The sequence below is a fragment of the Brienomyrus brachyistius genome, chromosome 6 (genome assembly GCF_023856365.1).
Source record: "Brienomyrus brachyistius isolate T26 chromosome 6, BBRACH_0.4, whole genome shotgun sequence".
Lineage (NCBI taxonomy): Eukaryota > Metazoa > Chordata > Actinopteri > Osteoglossiformes > Mormyridae > Brienomyrus > Brienomyrus brachyistius.
In genome coordinates, this window is record NC_064538.1 from 18,447,490 (window position 1) to 18,463,803 (window position 16,314).

Sequence of the window (16,314 nt, forward strand, 5' to 3'; positions counted from 1 at the left end):
TGGTGAGTAATCTTACTGCAAATGTTTTTTGAGTTAATCTTGAACTGGTTGCATGATCATAAGTTAACTCATTTGGCAGCAAAGTTAATCAGGAAAAATATCAATACATTTCAAACCAAAAATTAAATTTAATTTAAATTAAAAAGAAAAAAAAAATAATTGAGCCAAATACATTGATTCCAGCTTATAAGTGGAGGAGAGGTGTCTTTACTTCTTTAAACAGCACTACCCTAACTAAAATGGCATTATCAGTGAGCTAGACGCAAACTGAACAGAAATTTTATTAAATAATATATGCAAATTCAAAGGATTCTTATAAAAAAATCAGGTTTACAGGGCTAAAGCTTTGTAGATTTACAAATAGCTATATATTCTATTTCCATCAATTCTGTAAAGTTAAGGAAACAAAAGTCTTGGTGTAAAGCAACTAATTCTAGAGCCATTTAAATATTCAGGCTATATCAAGGTAGGCTAGCGTGTAGATAGTAGGTGTAGCTCATGTGGCCCACCCAAAAATCTCTAAATATCATCTGCACCTGAGGTTTGAGGCAGAATGCTTCGATGCTCTTCCTAATCCCATACCATAAATTGTTTTCATTCTTTACAGTCCATCAAACACCAATGCCTCTTCCAACACAATAATCAATCCAGAAAGTACAAACGGAGCACAGACTACTTCAATATTCAGATGTAGTATATTATGAAAAAATATATAATTAAAATTGGCTGTAGTGAGGAACGTTTCGATATGCGTGAGACCACTGACAATGAGAGCTGTCCATGATGAAAAAAAAATATCAGCAGCTTCTTCTCAAAAAACTTCACACTCAGGGGCTGGGCTGTTTCAGAGGGGCTGCGACTCGGAATCGCCAGGCCCGGAGCGGGGGGCCGATGGGGTGCGACTCTTTTGACCTTCAGCCAGGGCTTTGAAGTGCTAGAACAAAATGACAGCATTTTACAATGAGCCCGGCTTTAACCTGACCTCCCCAGAGGATAACATCTCCTTTATATTATCAGGTCTTCGTTTACAGAGAAGCATTCTAAAAAATAAACCACAAATGCAAAATTACTCAAGCGTTTACACAAACGATACAAGTACCCAATAAATAAAAAGGGGACTATCACAGTTTTTTAAAAAATTTTGTACCTAGTGCTGTGATTACATGTACAAACATTTTATTTGACAAATATCCAAATTTTATATATATGAAACTGTTTTCCTTTCGTAACATTTTAGCAAAAATTCAATATGAAAAGATAGACACTCCTCAGTTAACGACCGAGTTCCGTTCCTATGACTAGGGCGTTAAGGAAATGGCTCGATAAGCGAGGAACCACCCCCGATATTTCAAGCATATGGTTCTAGTATTGGGATTGTGTCAATCATCTTTAGGTACTGTTTTAATGTCACCTTTGCACAATTTATAACATATTTAGTATAATAATAAATGTTTAAATAGAAGGGCAAGAAGGGAATGTATACATTCATATTTACTTAACCTGTATGTATAGTGCGCAAATTATTTTTATTTATTCAGAGTAAAGAAAAAGTGCAAAGGAAACTCCAACTTGATAAGATGCAAATTAAAACAAGGTTGAGTTCATAAAATTGACAGACAATTTTTTTTGCTGCTTTTACGCTTGTCGCTGATACTCTGATTATATATGTTGAGTCTCCACCAATATAAATTTATAGCCGAAATATGTAGTCTTAAAGATCGCAAACACTAGCGTAGTGATTACTTACCGACTGCGGCAACAAGACTGAGACTGAGAAAGGGTGATGCGAGATGAGAAGACGACACACTGCTATTTCCACAACCAAAGTTCTCGTACAGCGTACAATACCGATTTGCCAGAGAGCTAGTCATATGTCCGGCCGGACGTTAAACAAGTAGGTTAAGTAAGGCGTGTCTGTATAAACATTTTATATATACTAGCAGAATTATTTTGACTAAAGTTACTTGAGTTTATATATACCATTAGTGTCAAAATTAGATTTTTTAAATTTCCATTAGAACACTGCTTCATTTAATTTGTAAGAAACACTCCACATTTATATACCACCTGTGAATTCTTGAACTCCAAATAGAGTGTGAATAGCACATGGAGGGACTGGATGCGGCTCTTGTATATTGGAATGTCCAAGATGCCTAAAAAAAGGACACAAAGCAAATGACCCTCCCCTCTTTTGGAGATGCCAGTGAAGGCATTTCTGACGCAAGGTGGAAATGTGAAAGAAAACAAACAAACAAACAAAAAACATACCACATATGATGTCGATGTACTCTGCTAAGTCACAGTTAATGTCTGCGGTGGGCAGAGTGACCTTACAGAAGGAAACCAGGAGAGAGCAGCAGTGAATTCAAAACATCCATCCATCCATTTTCCAAACCGCTTATCCTACTGGGTCGCGGGGGGTCCGGAGCCTATCCCGGAAGCAATGGGCACGAGGCAGGGAACAACCCAGGATGGGGGGCCAGCCCATCGCAGGAATTCAAAACATATCTAATAAAATATAAATTATGCTATTTTACATTTGTTAAACTTGTAAAAAAAATGCACTAAATATTTGAACATGTTATTCTGGCATTAGCTTATGTATTGTATTGTGTGTTGCTTTACACTTATGTATTTGGGACTAAAGAACAATTCAGAAATAACATTTATACATATTTAACTCTCAAGAAAAATTCTTTACCTGCATCGTAAAACAGAAAAATCTAAGAAGAGCAAAAGCTGATTTAGGCATACATAATCTAACGGGTCCCCCCTATCGGGAGCAAAAACATGGACAGCCTGGGGGGGTCATCGAGGACCGGGTTTGGAAACACTGACCTAAAGAACCAGGTTCTTACCAGCCGTAAATACAACAGCCTTGTATTTGGGAAATTGCCAACCGTCTTACCTTCCCAAGAAGCTCCTCAAACTCAAGAGGCCACTCCTGCATCAAGGTGTCGATATCAGGCATTGGCCTAAACAGAGAGCAGCACAGGGTTCTTACATCCAGCCATGCGACACAAAACACTGCATCCAAGGACACTTACCTGGTGTAGTGTACTGTGGCAGGAGGTTTAGAGCGATGAAGCTCACTGATGCTCTCGATCCAGTTCTCGATCGCTTTGGAATTCTTCTCTGGGTTTTCAAGGCTCTTCACCTTAACTTCCTGGATGTTTTAGGGAGAGAGAATTCCAGCTGTTGCTTTGTAAGCCAGTGTGGGGAGTTCATCTGACACTGGCTAGAAACACATTTAGACTCACGGTAATGTTGTGCTGCTTGCTGTTCTCCGAGAGCCACAGAGACAGCACTGTTGGGTCTGATTGTTTGGTACAGGGTTCATCCAGAACCAGGAGGCCCAGATTATCAGGTTTCCCATCTGGACGTGGAACCTGAAATCCAGTCAACATTCAGTTACGGGGGAAACAGCAGGCAGAACTCGGAAGGATGAAAAAAAACATCTGAAGGCAGAAAGAATAAGAAATTCATCCATTTTCAATCTGATGACTCACCTTCAGAAAAGCGTCAATGTCACCCACTGCGGGAATGAAGTCAGGTATGAAAGGCTTCAGCTTGTGGTCCAGCTCAATGGTCGGAGGCGTGTACCTAAAACGTAATATCAAGGTACTTTTCACATCAAGCCCAATCTGAAAAATTCTGATAATTTTTAAGAAAAATTGAGGAAAAACAAATGCATTGCTTGACGCTTCAACTGTACACAACCTTGGAGGTGTGAGTCGGGCAGTATTTCAAAAAGAAATCCCTCAACAAAACATCATTCTGCAGAGAAAGTAAAAGACCCCTCCTTTTTTCGATTTTCATTCTTGTTTCCTCTCAACAAGCCTGGGAACTCTCTCTGTAGTGTGATTTTACTCACCGAGTGATGTACTGAAACAGCTCTTTGATCTCCGCGCTAACTGGGAGGTGGTCATAATCAGCCGGGTCATATGCCCTGTGATGAGGCAGGCATACCATAATGAAATTACACTCAGAATGCATTACATTTAGCAAACACTTTAATCCACATATACATCTTTGAGACAGCAGGGACGGTCCGTCCCTAGAGTAATTAGGGGCTAAGAGCCCAATGCTGAGATCATTCTGCTGACAACAGTACATGGCAACATTCCGATCACAGGCACAGCATCCTATAGCACTGAGCCACACACTGCCCATGAATACAGCTTCCCTTTATAAATAAATTCTTTTGGAGTTCATGGCCCACACACTGTACGCACATCCCCAATTTATCCATAGTCGTACATTGTTCTGCATCTGTTTATTATTTAATTTATTACTTTTATGCTTATTTTACTACTGGCTTTTATTTATATATTTATTGTCTTTTTGCTTACTTTTACTCATACTATCCATCCATCCATCCATTTTCCAAACCGCTTATCCTACTGGGTCGCGGGGGGTCCGGAGCCTATCCCGGAAGCAATGGGCACGAGGCAGGGAACAACCCAGGATAGGGGGACAGCCCATTGCAGGGCACACTCACACACCATTCACTCACACACCATTCACTCACACATGTACTCATATTATCCTTTGTTGTATTTCTTTCTGAACTATTATACCCAGTACTACTATACTACTATAAAGACTTCTATTCCGATGGGGATCAATAAATGCCCATCTTATCATATGAACATTTTGACATGAAGGACAAAAGAAGCATGACATTGGCAATGTTGTACCACAGTGGATGCAAGTAGTTCCATTATGCTTATATATAAATATGATCCCTCTCTGGAGTCCACTCACTCTGACTCATCAAGATGGCTCCTATTTTGTTAAGATGAAGACTCTTCCATTGTACTGTATCAATATAATGTTTTGTGAAGTGGCAATAAGATCTATCAAATATCAAAGACTAAAAAGTAAAAAAATAGTAAATAATAACAAATTGATTAATCCTGTTCACAAGGATAAGCCTCTATCTCATCCTTTTCTTTGCTGTCACTAAGCAACATTGCTTCAGTTTTTGGGGTAATTTGTCTCAAAATTTGATCAGGTCCAGATCTTCGCCCATACAATGTCCCTGCAAAGTTTGGAAAACATCAGCCAAATAAATTTTTGGGTTATCATGCTCAGATGATCAGTTGTCTGAGCTGGCCTTCTCTTTCCTATCACTATGCAGCACTGCTTCAATTTTGGTGCACTTTATCACAAAATTTGAGCAGGACCAGATCTTCAGCCTTACAATACGGCAGGAAAGGTTGAAAAATACTTGTCGAATACTTTTTGAGTTATTTTGCTAATGGTATCAAATGTCTGAAACTACCTTTTTTGTTTTTGCTATCACTATGCCGCACTGCATCAGTTTTGGGGCGATCTGTCACCCCTACAATGTGCCTCCAAAGTTTACATAAGATCTGTACAATACCTTTATAGTTAGTTAGAGCAAAATTACCTCTACAAAGTTTGAAAAAGATTCATCAACAACTTTTTGATCTGCCCTTTTTCCTATCACTATATGGCGCCGGTTCCATTTTGGGGCGATCTGTCTCATAATTCAACCAGTTTTAGTCCATCGTTGATACAGCGCCCAGACAAAGTTTTGGAAAAATGCACCAAACGGTTTTGAATAATTGGTTTACATACCAAAGTGTCTGCGGCAGCGATGGATGCACACTGCCTAAACTGTATGTATTCCTTTAAGACTTTAATGCAATTAGAAGCACACTCATCCTTCCGAGTAAAAGATGCTTCTCTAAAGACATTCTATGTTTGTGTTTTTGGAAATGCTGCCCTATTCAAAATGCTGAGTAAACTATAATGCAAACATGAGTTCCTAGTGTTAAATGAAGCTACATCTTACCCTTCTGGAGCAGATCCTTGGTCTCCTTCCTCTTCATCTGACTCCGTCTCATCTGAACCGTCGTCATCATCATCATCATCGTCGTCGTCGTCATCATCATCATCATTATCGCTTAAGGCTCGCTGACCTCCTGGATCTGGTTCCTTCTTTTTGTGCTGTCTCACAAGTCAGACCGTTAAGTCAACCAAAACACTCAAGGAACCTGTTTTCGTGCAGTTCATATGGAGTCGTACTGACCACTCATAATAACAAATATCACTCATAAACATTTACCAGTGCAAAAATCAATAAATGCATGAATTTAAGACGATGCAAAAACAATTTTACAGAAATTTATACTACATAAACAACTATCGCATACCTTTGTTTCGTCTTCCATATCATCATTGCTTTGATTTGTTATGCCACCTTTCTGCCTCCTCGCTTTTCTGGAAACTGATGCAGAGGAGTTACGGAAAGAAATAGTCAGTCTGTAGTCAGATCCAGGGGAGTTTCTAGCTATTGAAAAGATCAGGGGCTAGGTCAAGATTTTGAAGGTAGCTTGGCATCGGGGCTAAAATCGAGATCGAGATCGAAGATAACGACGCCCATGGTCAGATCAAGAAGTTATTAATTTGGTGTAGAGTATAAATTAATAAAGTCATATAAGGATAACCTGTCTGTCGGGGCGAAGGAGTGTACACGCTGGCGATCTCCTCTGAATCGTTCACATCCAGGCTTTCGTCGTAATGCTGGTTAGCAATCAGTTTGGTCTGCCATCACCATAAATAAACGTACACACCGTTAAATACACAGGCACTACGCACTAAATATTGCGACATACACCTTAAGGACATGTTTACTTTGTTAGATAGCAGCCTGTAATCATTTTGGTGGCAATGGACACGTTGAACGTTTAGTTATCTCTATTATTAAATAACAGAAAACCAGCTAGTCGACGATTTCCAATTAATACTCTTATTTAGCTACGGTACATATTTTACTGGGTATACTAGATAGCTTGTACTGACGCGATGATTTCGTCGTGTCGTTATTGTAACGTCGTGTCGTTAACTCGTACATATTCATTTTATTTGAAATCCGTGATAATTTGTCATTGTCGGGGTCTAAACACTATTTACTTGACAAAATAGTTGGCTACCTTCTGTCGCTGTGTTTTCTCCATGGAAGTGAAGCGGTTCGACGTCGCCCTGGGAAACCAAATCTCGCGATAATAGAAGATTACTCGCGCTGCTGGTGTTCTGTCGAACCACGCATCCTATCGAAACGTGTTCTAAAGCTGTTATGCGCACGCGCAGTAAGCATTGAAAAGCGAACGTAGAGTTTGTACTGTCCTAATTCTTGCGTTTTAAAACTTCATCCATTCACCCGTCCAGTTTTAATTGATTATCCTAGTCAGGGTTGCAGGGCGCTTTAAGCATATCAAAGGAATCACAGAGCACTAGGCTGTAGTACACCCTAAACATAATGTTTATTAGACTCAATCATTTCCTGCAAAGTGCGTTAAAAAAAGCAGAATACTCACGACAACTTTCAAACACAAACTAAAACCACTTGATTGCCAGGAACGTGATTTGCAATGCAGTTTTTTTCTCCACAATTGATTTCCAATCATCAATCTCCCCCATCAGCTGCTTATCATAACGAGGACCATAATACAAAGAAATGTCACAGATTGCATTTTCTTTTTAGTGGTAAAGGTGCAAAAATACCTGCTTTCCTTTTCAAGGACTCTCCGCTGTTTGTTTTGGTGTGCACGGGTGTGATTAACTGATGAATTGCAGATTTTACCAATTTAACATTCCAGTGGAAACAGTATCCCACACAGTATATTTTTATTACGTTAGGGATTGTGACAATATAACAGAATACTTAAAATAATGTCAAATGTTACATATGTGAATTAGGTTTTATTTTATTATCACCACCAGTGTTTGCTGCATTCTATGCTTGCAAACTGCATGCTGACAGTTGTGCAAAGAGATTTTAATCACAGTAAAGCAAACGCATAGCTTTCTCTTGCACTGCAGTCAAGTGCTGTTAGTTATGTAATTTGTGGACACATCCTTTATTACAGAAATTACTACATCAGTGTGGCACAACTTAAATACATTACCCATAGAACACTGAATTGCTCCCAATTGATACATAATTCACTTCATAAGAATGACACACAGAAACACAAATGTTCCTGTGCCCAATGATGTCACCGCCTTGAACTGCCAGCAAGTTACAATAGTTATGAAGCTTAGAAATCAGGACTGACAAAACAGACTTCATATTCACCCTTGGGTTTGGTGGCAGCGTCGCCCAAGTATAAGTCAACAGTGAATATCTGAGGTGCAAGCAGGACTTTGAAATTTTATGTTTTACACAGAATTACAGAGCACATATTGGGTAGTGTGTAAGCTCTTTGCAAGAAAAAGTTACGTCATTCCCACCGGACCTAACTTCACCGCAATCAGCAGCTGATTTTTGGCCTGTACTTCAGACCTCCACATAACGATGCCGACCAAGAGCCCAAGTAATGCCCCTTCAGGCATTTCGCTTCGTGTGCATGAGCAGGTCTCTCTGGAGGTCTGCCTCTAACCCCCCAGTCCCCGTCTTGCCTCCGGGGGGGTCCGTGATCAGGGTCAACTTGTTGAATACTCCCCTGCCAAAATACTCGGCCACCACTGAAAAGCCGTCGTTGGAACACCTCAGCTGAAGGAGGAATAGACAAGAAGGGTCAATCACTAGGAGCTCTGGGGTTCTCATACAGAATGAAAACAAATGTTAATATTGTAGGAGAATGGGGCAGGGCAGGACCAGGTTGGGGACTGCACCTGTCGGGCGAAATGATCATGCAGGTCTCTTTTCTGGTCCTGAGCACGCAGCATGTCCATGACTTTGCGGTTTTCCGGGGTGCAGGTAGGACACTCGGCCTCACTCTCCGCGTAGCTCTCGAAGCAGTGCTGGTGGAAGGAGTGGCCACACAGGAAGTGGACCGACGGCAGCTCCAGAGGGCTGTTGCACATGCTGCACTTGGTCTTCTGGAAAATCTTTGCACTGCGAAGAGAAAATAGCCCAAACCCAGGGCAAGCTGCTTGCTTGCATCTGTTTTTTTTTCTCCCTCCCACAAAAAGATACTCTTCTGAGAATTTATTCTAAACATGACTGGAATAAACACAACCGCAACCCGTACTCATTCATCTGGTCTCGGCTGACCTGGTTCGGAGCTCCTGGATTTCGGAGCGCAGTTGGGTAGTCTCCTGCTGATACTGTCGGATCCTTCGCTCGTCATTCTCAATCTGCTGGCTTTCCCGCTGCAGTTTGTTTATCAGGTAGTCCTTGATGACCGACAAGGTCGCAGTGGAGTTGTGCGCCAGTGTCTGCACAACTGCAAATGAGATCATGTTTATGCCACCTGCAAGTTGGCTGGAAGCACCTCATGCAGGAAGCTGTAAGTAGTGCTGTGCTAACCACAGGTGTGGTTTTGGTAGATGAAAAACTCAAATATTAATACCTAAAGATGGAAATATTCACAAGTTGCCACTACTGTTTGGGAGATCGCAGATTTAATACATACTGCAGCACCAAGTTTTGTGACAAATTACGATGCATTTCATTACTTATCCTTAAAAGTCTATAATTACCTATAAAAATAATGTAATTAATGACTGAAAAGGGGAGATATACAAGTACAAGGACATAAAAAGAGGTCTGTATTCTTAGTACTGAAGCTAGGAGATCATGTAATAAGTAGGCTGTTCTAGATTACATTTGTGAGCTTGTTTTCTTGATGAAGCTAAATAGTATTATTAGATAGAGATTAAATGAAAATTAAACCAGGTGTAGATCTTCATCCATATGTTTTTGTGAAGCAGGAATAAAAATCCATCAAATACTTTTTGACTAATTAAATTCACAAGGTCACATGCCATCTGCTTGTACCCTTTCGTCTTCAATTTTGGGCCTATCTGTCTTAAAATTTAATCGGTTCCAGGTCGGTACCCATACAATGCCTCTGCAAAGTTTGAAAAAGATCTATCAAAAACTTTTTGAGTGTCAAAAATGTCAAAGCTGCCCTTCTATCACTACGTGGGGCTGCTTTGGCTTTGAGGCGATCGGTCTCATAATTTCAATTTCAAATAAATATTATTATTAGGCAGATTAATTCAGAGATAAGGCACTGAAGGGTAAGGTTAAACACAACCCACATAGTAACTGAGAAAAAGCGAGGAAACTCCCCGATTTGCTGAAAGTTGCCAGCTCACCTAGCAGGGGAGGCATGAGATTGTGGTGCTCAATGTGTTGCAGCACCTCGCTGATGTAGGGCTTGCAGTCTTCCTCTTTACGGGCGAAGTAGCCCAGGGCTTGTTCCCAAAGGCAGGCCTCCTGCTCACCATAGCGCTTGCATGCTTCCACCACCTGCCCGTACTCCTCGTTCTGCATGTGGTAATGCATGATTTGCTGGTACCTGGAGCAGCATCCTGGCGGTTAGTGGGGTGTCAGGCCTGCGGTTTCAGCCTCTATCAGTCTCTCACCACAAAGAACTCGGGCTTTTACCCTCGAAACAACTTTGTATTGCAGATCATTTATCACACCTCAGGGCTGCAACTTTGTTCAGTTGGATGGTGTGAGATTTTCAATTGTAGACAAGTCTACACACACATGGACATGCAATTACATGTATGCAACAGATTTATTACCTTAAATAGTCAGTAGATTTTCTAAACTCTCCCAACACTTTTGATGTAGCTAATTTTAGGTTTATAGTGGAACAATATAGATTTGCCCTAAGATTTCTTGTGTGAGCATGAGCACCTGAAAGCCCGAGTGTCACGCCAGGTGCATGAGAGTTGGCAACCCAGACATTATGGAAGCGTCACAAAGGAATGACTGAAAACGTCTGTTTCTTGATTACATTAAAATTACTCGGTCAGAAATATTTCTACAAAAACAAGTCAGTAACACAGAATTATTAAAGTGCATATAAAACAAAATCTCTCCTTGTTATGGTTACTGTGTTTGTAGTCATTACTATACATTAGTAAATTTACTATGTTTCTTTACATGGTGAAAAATGTCTCTTAAAGCCCTGATACAGTTTACCACACTACTGGAAATTTAGTTTGAGTGTGTAAACTGCATACAGGGAATGTGGGACCAACATAGCTACAATGCAGTAACTCACAGCTTTCCCTTCTCGTAGAGGTACAGCACGCCCTCTTTGAAGTTGTGCATCTGGCACAGGACGAGGGCCTTGTCAAAGACAGTGTTGTCGCTCTTCAGCAAAGACAAAGCTGCTTCCTGGAGGACCTTCTTCTTCTGCAATGCAAGCCACACAAAACTGTCTTGTGAATTGTTAAAAGAGGTTTAGTACAGCTAATACAAAATCAAGTGTGATTTATGGTAATTTACCATTTGGTACAAGAGTATTGTGAGCAATACTGCCATCTAGTGGACAAATAGGGTAAGTGAGGGGGAACCTGACCTGAAGCTGGAAGCTTATAGAAGGATCAGCAGTATACACGCTACCATTTTCAACTCTGACGCAATGAAATGAAATAAGCGCCGATCCCAGGGCTGCTCATCACCTCGACATTCTGCTCATGCGCCCAATCCTGAAGCCGTAGTTCCAGCAGCGTGTCGTACACGCCCTGCGACGACAACGGGTCCACCTCGATCATGTGCTCGAGGAAGGCGCGCAGCTCTCGTGGGTTGTTGGCAAAGATGGGAATGAACATCTCCGAGCTGGCCTGCCAGAAGGAAAAAGGACGTCTGCTCAGTGCTGCAGTCCGGGGGTGCGCTCGCTCCTGGGGACAGGCGGGCGGGCGTCCGTTTACCTTGTTCCCCGGCGCCCTGTCCAAGCTGTCCCTGTCAGCCGAGTCCCGCCTGGGCTGGTAGTCCGTGCACAAGCCCTTCAACAGAAGCGTCGTGCCATCGGGGACGTGGTGCATCAGGGTCTTGCCGTATCTCTTCATGTTGCTCTCCGCCTGCTCAAAGGGCAGCCGCCCAATGTAACGCAGGGCCTCCTGGTAGTTCTGTTCAAAAGGAGACATCAAGCATCTAAACTACAGGCATCTGAACCTTTATTAATCCAAAGAGTCAAACCCCAGCTATTTCAAAGCTTGATATTATCATCATGATGCAGTGGCAGGGAGTGCGGAGAGTCTCCCGAACCTTGAGATCCTCCAGCTGTATCTTGAGGTACCACTCGTGGTGAGCGTGCTTCTCCGCCAAGAAGACGGCGTGGCTGTGGTACCCAGCCTGGCGCAGGACCCTGATCGCCGTCTCGACGTCAAAGTGAACCTCGCTTTCGCTGCTCTGTGTGGCGGCCAGAGACGAGGACGTCAGCGCGACTCGCGACCCATGACGGCGGAAGTAAATATGGGCGGGGTTTCTCCATTGGGAAGCATTTATTTAGCAAAGGAACCCCGAAGTTACGTACGACGAGCTTTGCACATCGCAGGCATACACGGCTACTTCTATCCAACGCGACATACAAGTGCAGGGAGAGCAGGATCAGTCAACATCCATGAATAGTTGGACTCAATAGTTACGACTTGATAGCATGCTTAATATTATTACTCTGCCAGTTATAGGATTTGAACCTACAACTTTCTGGATATGTACACAGAAGTCTAACCTGTTGAGCTACACACAGCCACAAGTAACCCAAGTAAGCTGCAACATGGACATGCATGCCGACCTTGATGAACTCCTCCAGCTTAGAGCTGTCCTTCAGCTTGGTGTAGCAGTTGAGCAGCAGTGTGGTGTGGTCAGCGTTGGCCAGCGACTGCCTGTGCAGGGCCTGCAGGTACGCCGTCAGGTTGTGGATGCGCTGGGCATCCAGGAACTTACGTATCACATAGGATGGCTCCAGTTTTCCTATGGTGCTGTGAGGGCAGGAAACGATTTAGAAAGAAAAATAAATACAGCAATACATACAGTGATGGAAAGTCACCTACAGCAATACAAAGAAGTAGGATGTTGGGAGTATGCATGCTACGCTGCTGCTGGGAGTAGCGGCCAGAAGTGGTACTAGGTGGAACTTGAGCGCAGGAAAAAAAAAATAATGTTGCGGGCAGGAAATGGGAGTCCAAGGAACACAATTTGGACTTACAGTCCTCTTCGTTCATATGTCTGAGCATATGTTCATAAGTTGAAAGTTCATAAGTAGAGGAGCGTCTGTAAAACCATTCAGAAATACAATTCGGATAACACTGGTGAATATGATAATGGAGGCTACATCATAGTACATTTTAATCCATATAATGAATAACTAAGAAAACAGATTCTTCTCTAGATGTGCGATCGTACCGGATATACTGCTGGATGGCCCCGTCGTGGTCCCCCTTGATGTACAGGTGATCCCCATACTGGCGGAAGATCTCCGAGAGCCCATCGCTGTCCAGATGCTGACTCTTGGCCAAATTAATGGCCATAACGAAGAGGTTCTTCTTAAAAAGCATCTAGCAAGAAATAGGAATTGGTCAGCGGAGTCTTTTAAGGCAGTGTTTTTCAATCTAGGCATTGGGGACCCCCCCCTACACACTCCATATTTTTGTTCATACTCAGCTACTGTCCAATCAAGAAGACAGAACACCTGGTGCAGGTGCATTGGGCACTTGGAGGGAGCAAAAATGTGGACTGCCTAGGGGCCCCTGAGGACTTAGATGAGAAACACTGCTTTAAGGCAATGCGATGCTTCTATTCCGTGGAGATCCTATAGGACAAACCTCTAGTTTCGTCTGCGTGTCTTTCTCCTGCAGCACGTACATCTTGTCGTCCCGTGTCAGGACGTAGAATGAGCCCCACTCGGCCAGAACATCGATGATGTCATCAAAGGCGGCGCTGTAGGCAATGAACTTGTTGTCCAGGTCATACACAGTCAGGATCTGCTTCTCCGTGGGCAAGGTCTCCCGGCTGCCAAATTCAGGCCTGCACAGACCAGACAGACCTCTGACCAACTGATGCCATTGGCCAAACACTGAAAACAGGACATTATCTATCCTGCCTGTACATGAATTGTACTCTACGCCGTAACCCTATATGTATTTTGCATTGCATAAGGTATCACCGTGCAATTTGCATATTGCTGTGTGCAATATCCATGATCGGATAAACACAAATAAAACTGATGGTGATTCAGTAGAAACAGTAGCTTTTATCAATTGCCTGTGTATTGTGGTTGGAGTACTTTAGTATTATGGTATATGGGGTACGATGTTAAATGGAAAAATTAATGGGTCAGAATATAAAGTGTGTCATCAATCACAAGCTAACTGTCCATGCCATTCAAAATGGCCCCTTTATTAAAATAAAGTGACATCTCCTGCGTTCCCTTTCTGCGTCGCTGTTAAAGACCATGTTTAGCTGCTAAACCACACGGATTTACTTGTTGGGCGACTTGGTGTCCCGCGTGAGCAGCAGAAGATAACCCCGGTGCCAGTGGGCCAGCAGCTTGTGGCCCTCGAAGGCGAAGCAGGGCCCGCGCTCATCTGGCTGGTACAGGTAGACACACTCATCCCCGGCCACGATGAACTGAGAGTCCTGGGAGGGGTCGGTCAGGGCTGAGCAATGCAGGGCGCATCCATGTGTGTCCAGCTCCACCCGGGGGTATTCCTTTACTGAGAGGGTGTAGCACTGTGCGTGCATGCGTGCGCACACACACACACGACACACACAACACACACACACACACACAGTTAGAGGTCCACAGACTTCAGGTCGGCTCCACAGGAAACATCAGGCACTTCGTTACCTGTACTTTTTCCAAGGTGGCGACGAAGAGATGGGTGACTTTGCCTGCCTGGCGAAAAGCGAGCCCTGTGATTGGACTGCTGCCCTCATGCAGCGTGAGTGTCTTACTGTGCCTGTCTCGAGTGATGTCCCCTTTGGTCAGTACCACACTGCCGTCAGTGAACCCTGCCAGAAAAGCAACTTTCAGTCCCATACCTACGGCTGTATTAGCCAATAGGAGAAAACTATACAGACAAGACTCAGTCCTGCGGCATGGAAATCAAAGCGAGCAAGTATAGCCTACCGATAGCCATAAAGTTGAGGTTCTCGTGCACGCTGAGGCAGGAAACCTCCGTGGGCTTGTTTCCGGGAATCGCGGGAAAGATACGCGTGCAGAGGGGATTCCCGCTGTCTCGCTTGTCCATATTCCAGACCTTGACCTGAAAAACCAGAAAAAAATCTACAAGTAAGGTATCTGAAACCATGCACCATGCCTAAGTAATTTCAGTACACCGTTTTATCTGATTATTATCAGCAGTACATGATTTGCGGTTTAGCAGAATGGCTAAAGCTTTTACCAGTGGGTTAATTCCTTGCTCGTCCTGACCCACTGACACCAAGATGCTGTGCTGTTTCAGCTGATACAGGTGCGTTACACGCAGCTTGTATGCCTGAAAGGAAGTTAACTTCAAGGAGCGTGCCATTGACCAGATCTGACCCTCCATATGTAAAAGGTTTGACTTAAGGAAAAAAAAAAACACATTTGACATGTAGCATAGTTTGTACCAGCTAAAACTAAAGTTAAATGAAACAGATATAATATAAATAAGATATAGCAAATAAAGAGGCAAACACTCTATAAATCTATCTTCCATGATCACTAAATGTCTGCAGCCTACACCAGGAAGCACGCAACACTTGCCAGACTACACGATAAATGGCACTTCGACCATTTGAAAGATAACCTAAACAGCCAGAGAGACGCCGTTAGTACATTAACATCGGACACAGATGAAACAGATTTACATATTCATCAAGAAAATGTACTTGAAAGTAAATTCAACTACGACCATCTAAAACACCTAAAGGATTTTAGTTTCGACAACATTATCCCTTTTTTCAAGTTATCGTTCTGCTGACTGAGCTAAACCTTCACGCACTATTGAACAATGCGTTTGATCATCTTGTGATTTATTAACATCTGGATTCAGCAATTAATCAGGAAGTTGGACAGCTGCCGACTAGCAACCAACCAGTACTGTTGACCAGACAATACCTTGAAATATCTACTAAATTAACTAGCTCTCTAAATTGTTATTGAACTTCATCAGTTGGAATCTATATTACTGTAAAAAAAACAATGTGAAATCAAAGCGATGTCTAATAAGCTATCTACTTGGCTAAAGGCAAAAATAACAGTCTGACTTAAATCTGTAATCAAGGATATCTCCAAGCACGACGTATCCACGTCCGGAATCGCAGGCCGAGATGCCGACAGGGACAACGAAATTTTTGCCATTGTCGGATGGATCTTTAACTATTTCTTTATCAAAGAATACGAATCGTCGCCACTGCAAGAATGCAGCCATTTTCCCACTTTGTCACTGGAACAAGTCATGTGACTAACATTAAAATCACGTGAGCGACACCAGACCTGCTAATCGATATAAGAGTACATGATTGTATCTGTGGATGGCTGTAGAGTGCACGGAGGCGGAAAGGAGTACTCGTATATATCGACATTCATCACTGATGATACTTTC

General features: G+C 42.7%; 2 protein-coding genes across 3 annotated transcripts; both read right to left on the reverse strand.

The window, feature by feature from the left end:
- Nucleotides 1-263: 263 nt before the first annotated feature.
- Nucleotides 264-7,113, reverse strand: ift46 (intraflagellar transport 46 homolog (Chlamydomonas)). 2 transcript variants are annotated; one of them, XM_049016217.1, is made up of 12 exons: nt 6,966-7,113; nt 6,480-6,576; nt 6,186-6,259; nt 5,825-5,979; nt 3,875-3,949; nt 3,510-3,603; nt 3,261-3,389; nt 3,048-3,166; nt 2,909-2,975; nt 2,269-2,329; nt 2,068-2,153; nt 264-934 (listed from the first exon to the last, which is right to left on the reverse strand). In XM_049016217.1, exons 1-12 carry the CDS (start codon nt 6,987-6,989, stop codon nt 845-847), a joined length of 1,071 nt encoding a protein of 356 aa, XP_048872174.1. In that variant the 5' UTR covers nt 6,990-7,113; the 3' UTR covers nt 264-844. The 2 variants fall into 2 exon arrangements, with proteins under 2 accessions (XP_048872174.1, XP_048872176.1); XM_049016219.1 differs by lacking the exon at nt 6,966-7,113 and having other exon boundaries at nt 5,825-5,983.
- A 529-nt stretch (nt 7,114-7,642) lies between these two features.
- On the reverse strand, nt 7,643-16,221 carry vps11 (VPS11 core subunit of CORVET and HOPS complexes). The gene is made up of 16 exons (XM_049016212.1): nt 16,006-16,221; nt 15,130-15,285; nt 14,856-14,991; nt 14,574-14,737; nt 14,208-14,455; nt 13,549-13,750; nt 13,130-13,281; nt 12,519-12,705; nt 11,990-12,133; nt 11,653-11,850; nt 11,404-11,565; nt 11,001-11,134; nt 10,081-10,283; nt 9,032-9,203; nt 8,650-8,872; nt 7,643-8,527 (listed from the first exon to the last, which is right to left on the reverse strand). Exons 1-16 carry the CDS (start codon nt 16,138-16,140, stop codon nt 8,360-8,362), a joined length of 2,784 nt encoding a protein of 927 aa, XP_048872169.1. The 5' UTR covers nt 16,141-16,221; the 3' UTR covers nt 7,643-8,359.
- Between the last annotated feature and the right edge of the window lie 93 nt (nt 16,222-16,314).

Excerpts from the sequence above, each read along its gene's own strand:
- vps11 (XM_049016212.1), bottom strand. The coding sequence starts at position 16,140 with ATGGCTGCATTCTTGCAGTGGCGACGATTCGTATTCTTTGATAAAGAA. Across the intron at positions 13,282-13,548 it reads ACACGCAGACGAAACTAGAG|ATGCTTTTTAAGAAGAACCT; the intron begins GTTTGTCCTATA and ends ATTTCTTGCTAG. Across the intron at positions 10,284-11,000 it reads CTCTACGAGAAGGGAAAGCT|GTACCAGCAAATCATGCATT; the intron begins GTGAGTTACTGC and ends ATGCTGCTCCAG.
- ift46 (XM_049016217.1), bottom strand. The coding sequence starts at position 6,989 with ATGGAGAAAACACAGCGACAGAAG. Across the intron at positions 5,980-6,185 it reads ATATGGAAGACGAAACAAAG|CACAAAAAGAAGGAACCAGA; the intron begins GTATGCGATAGT and ends CTTGTGAGACAG. Across the intron at positions 3,950-5,824 it reads CAAGGATCTGCTCCAGAAGG|GGCATATGACCCGGCTGATT; the intron begins GTAAGATGTAGC and ends GCCTCATCACAG.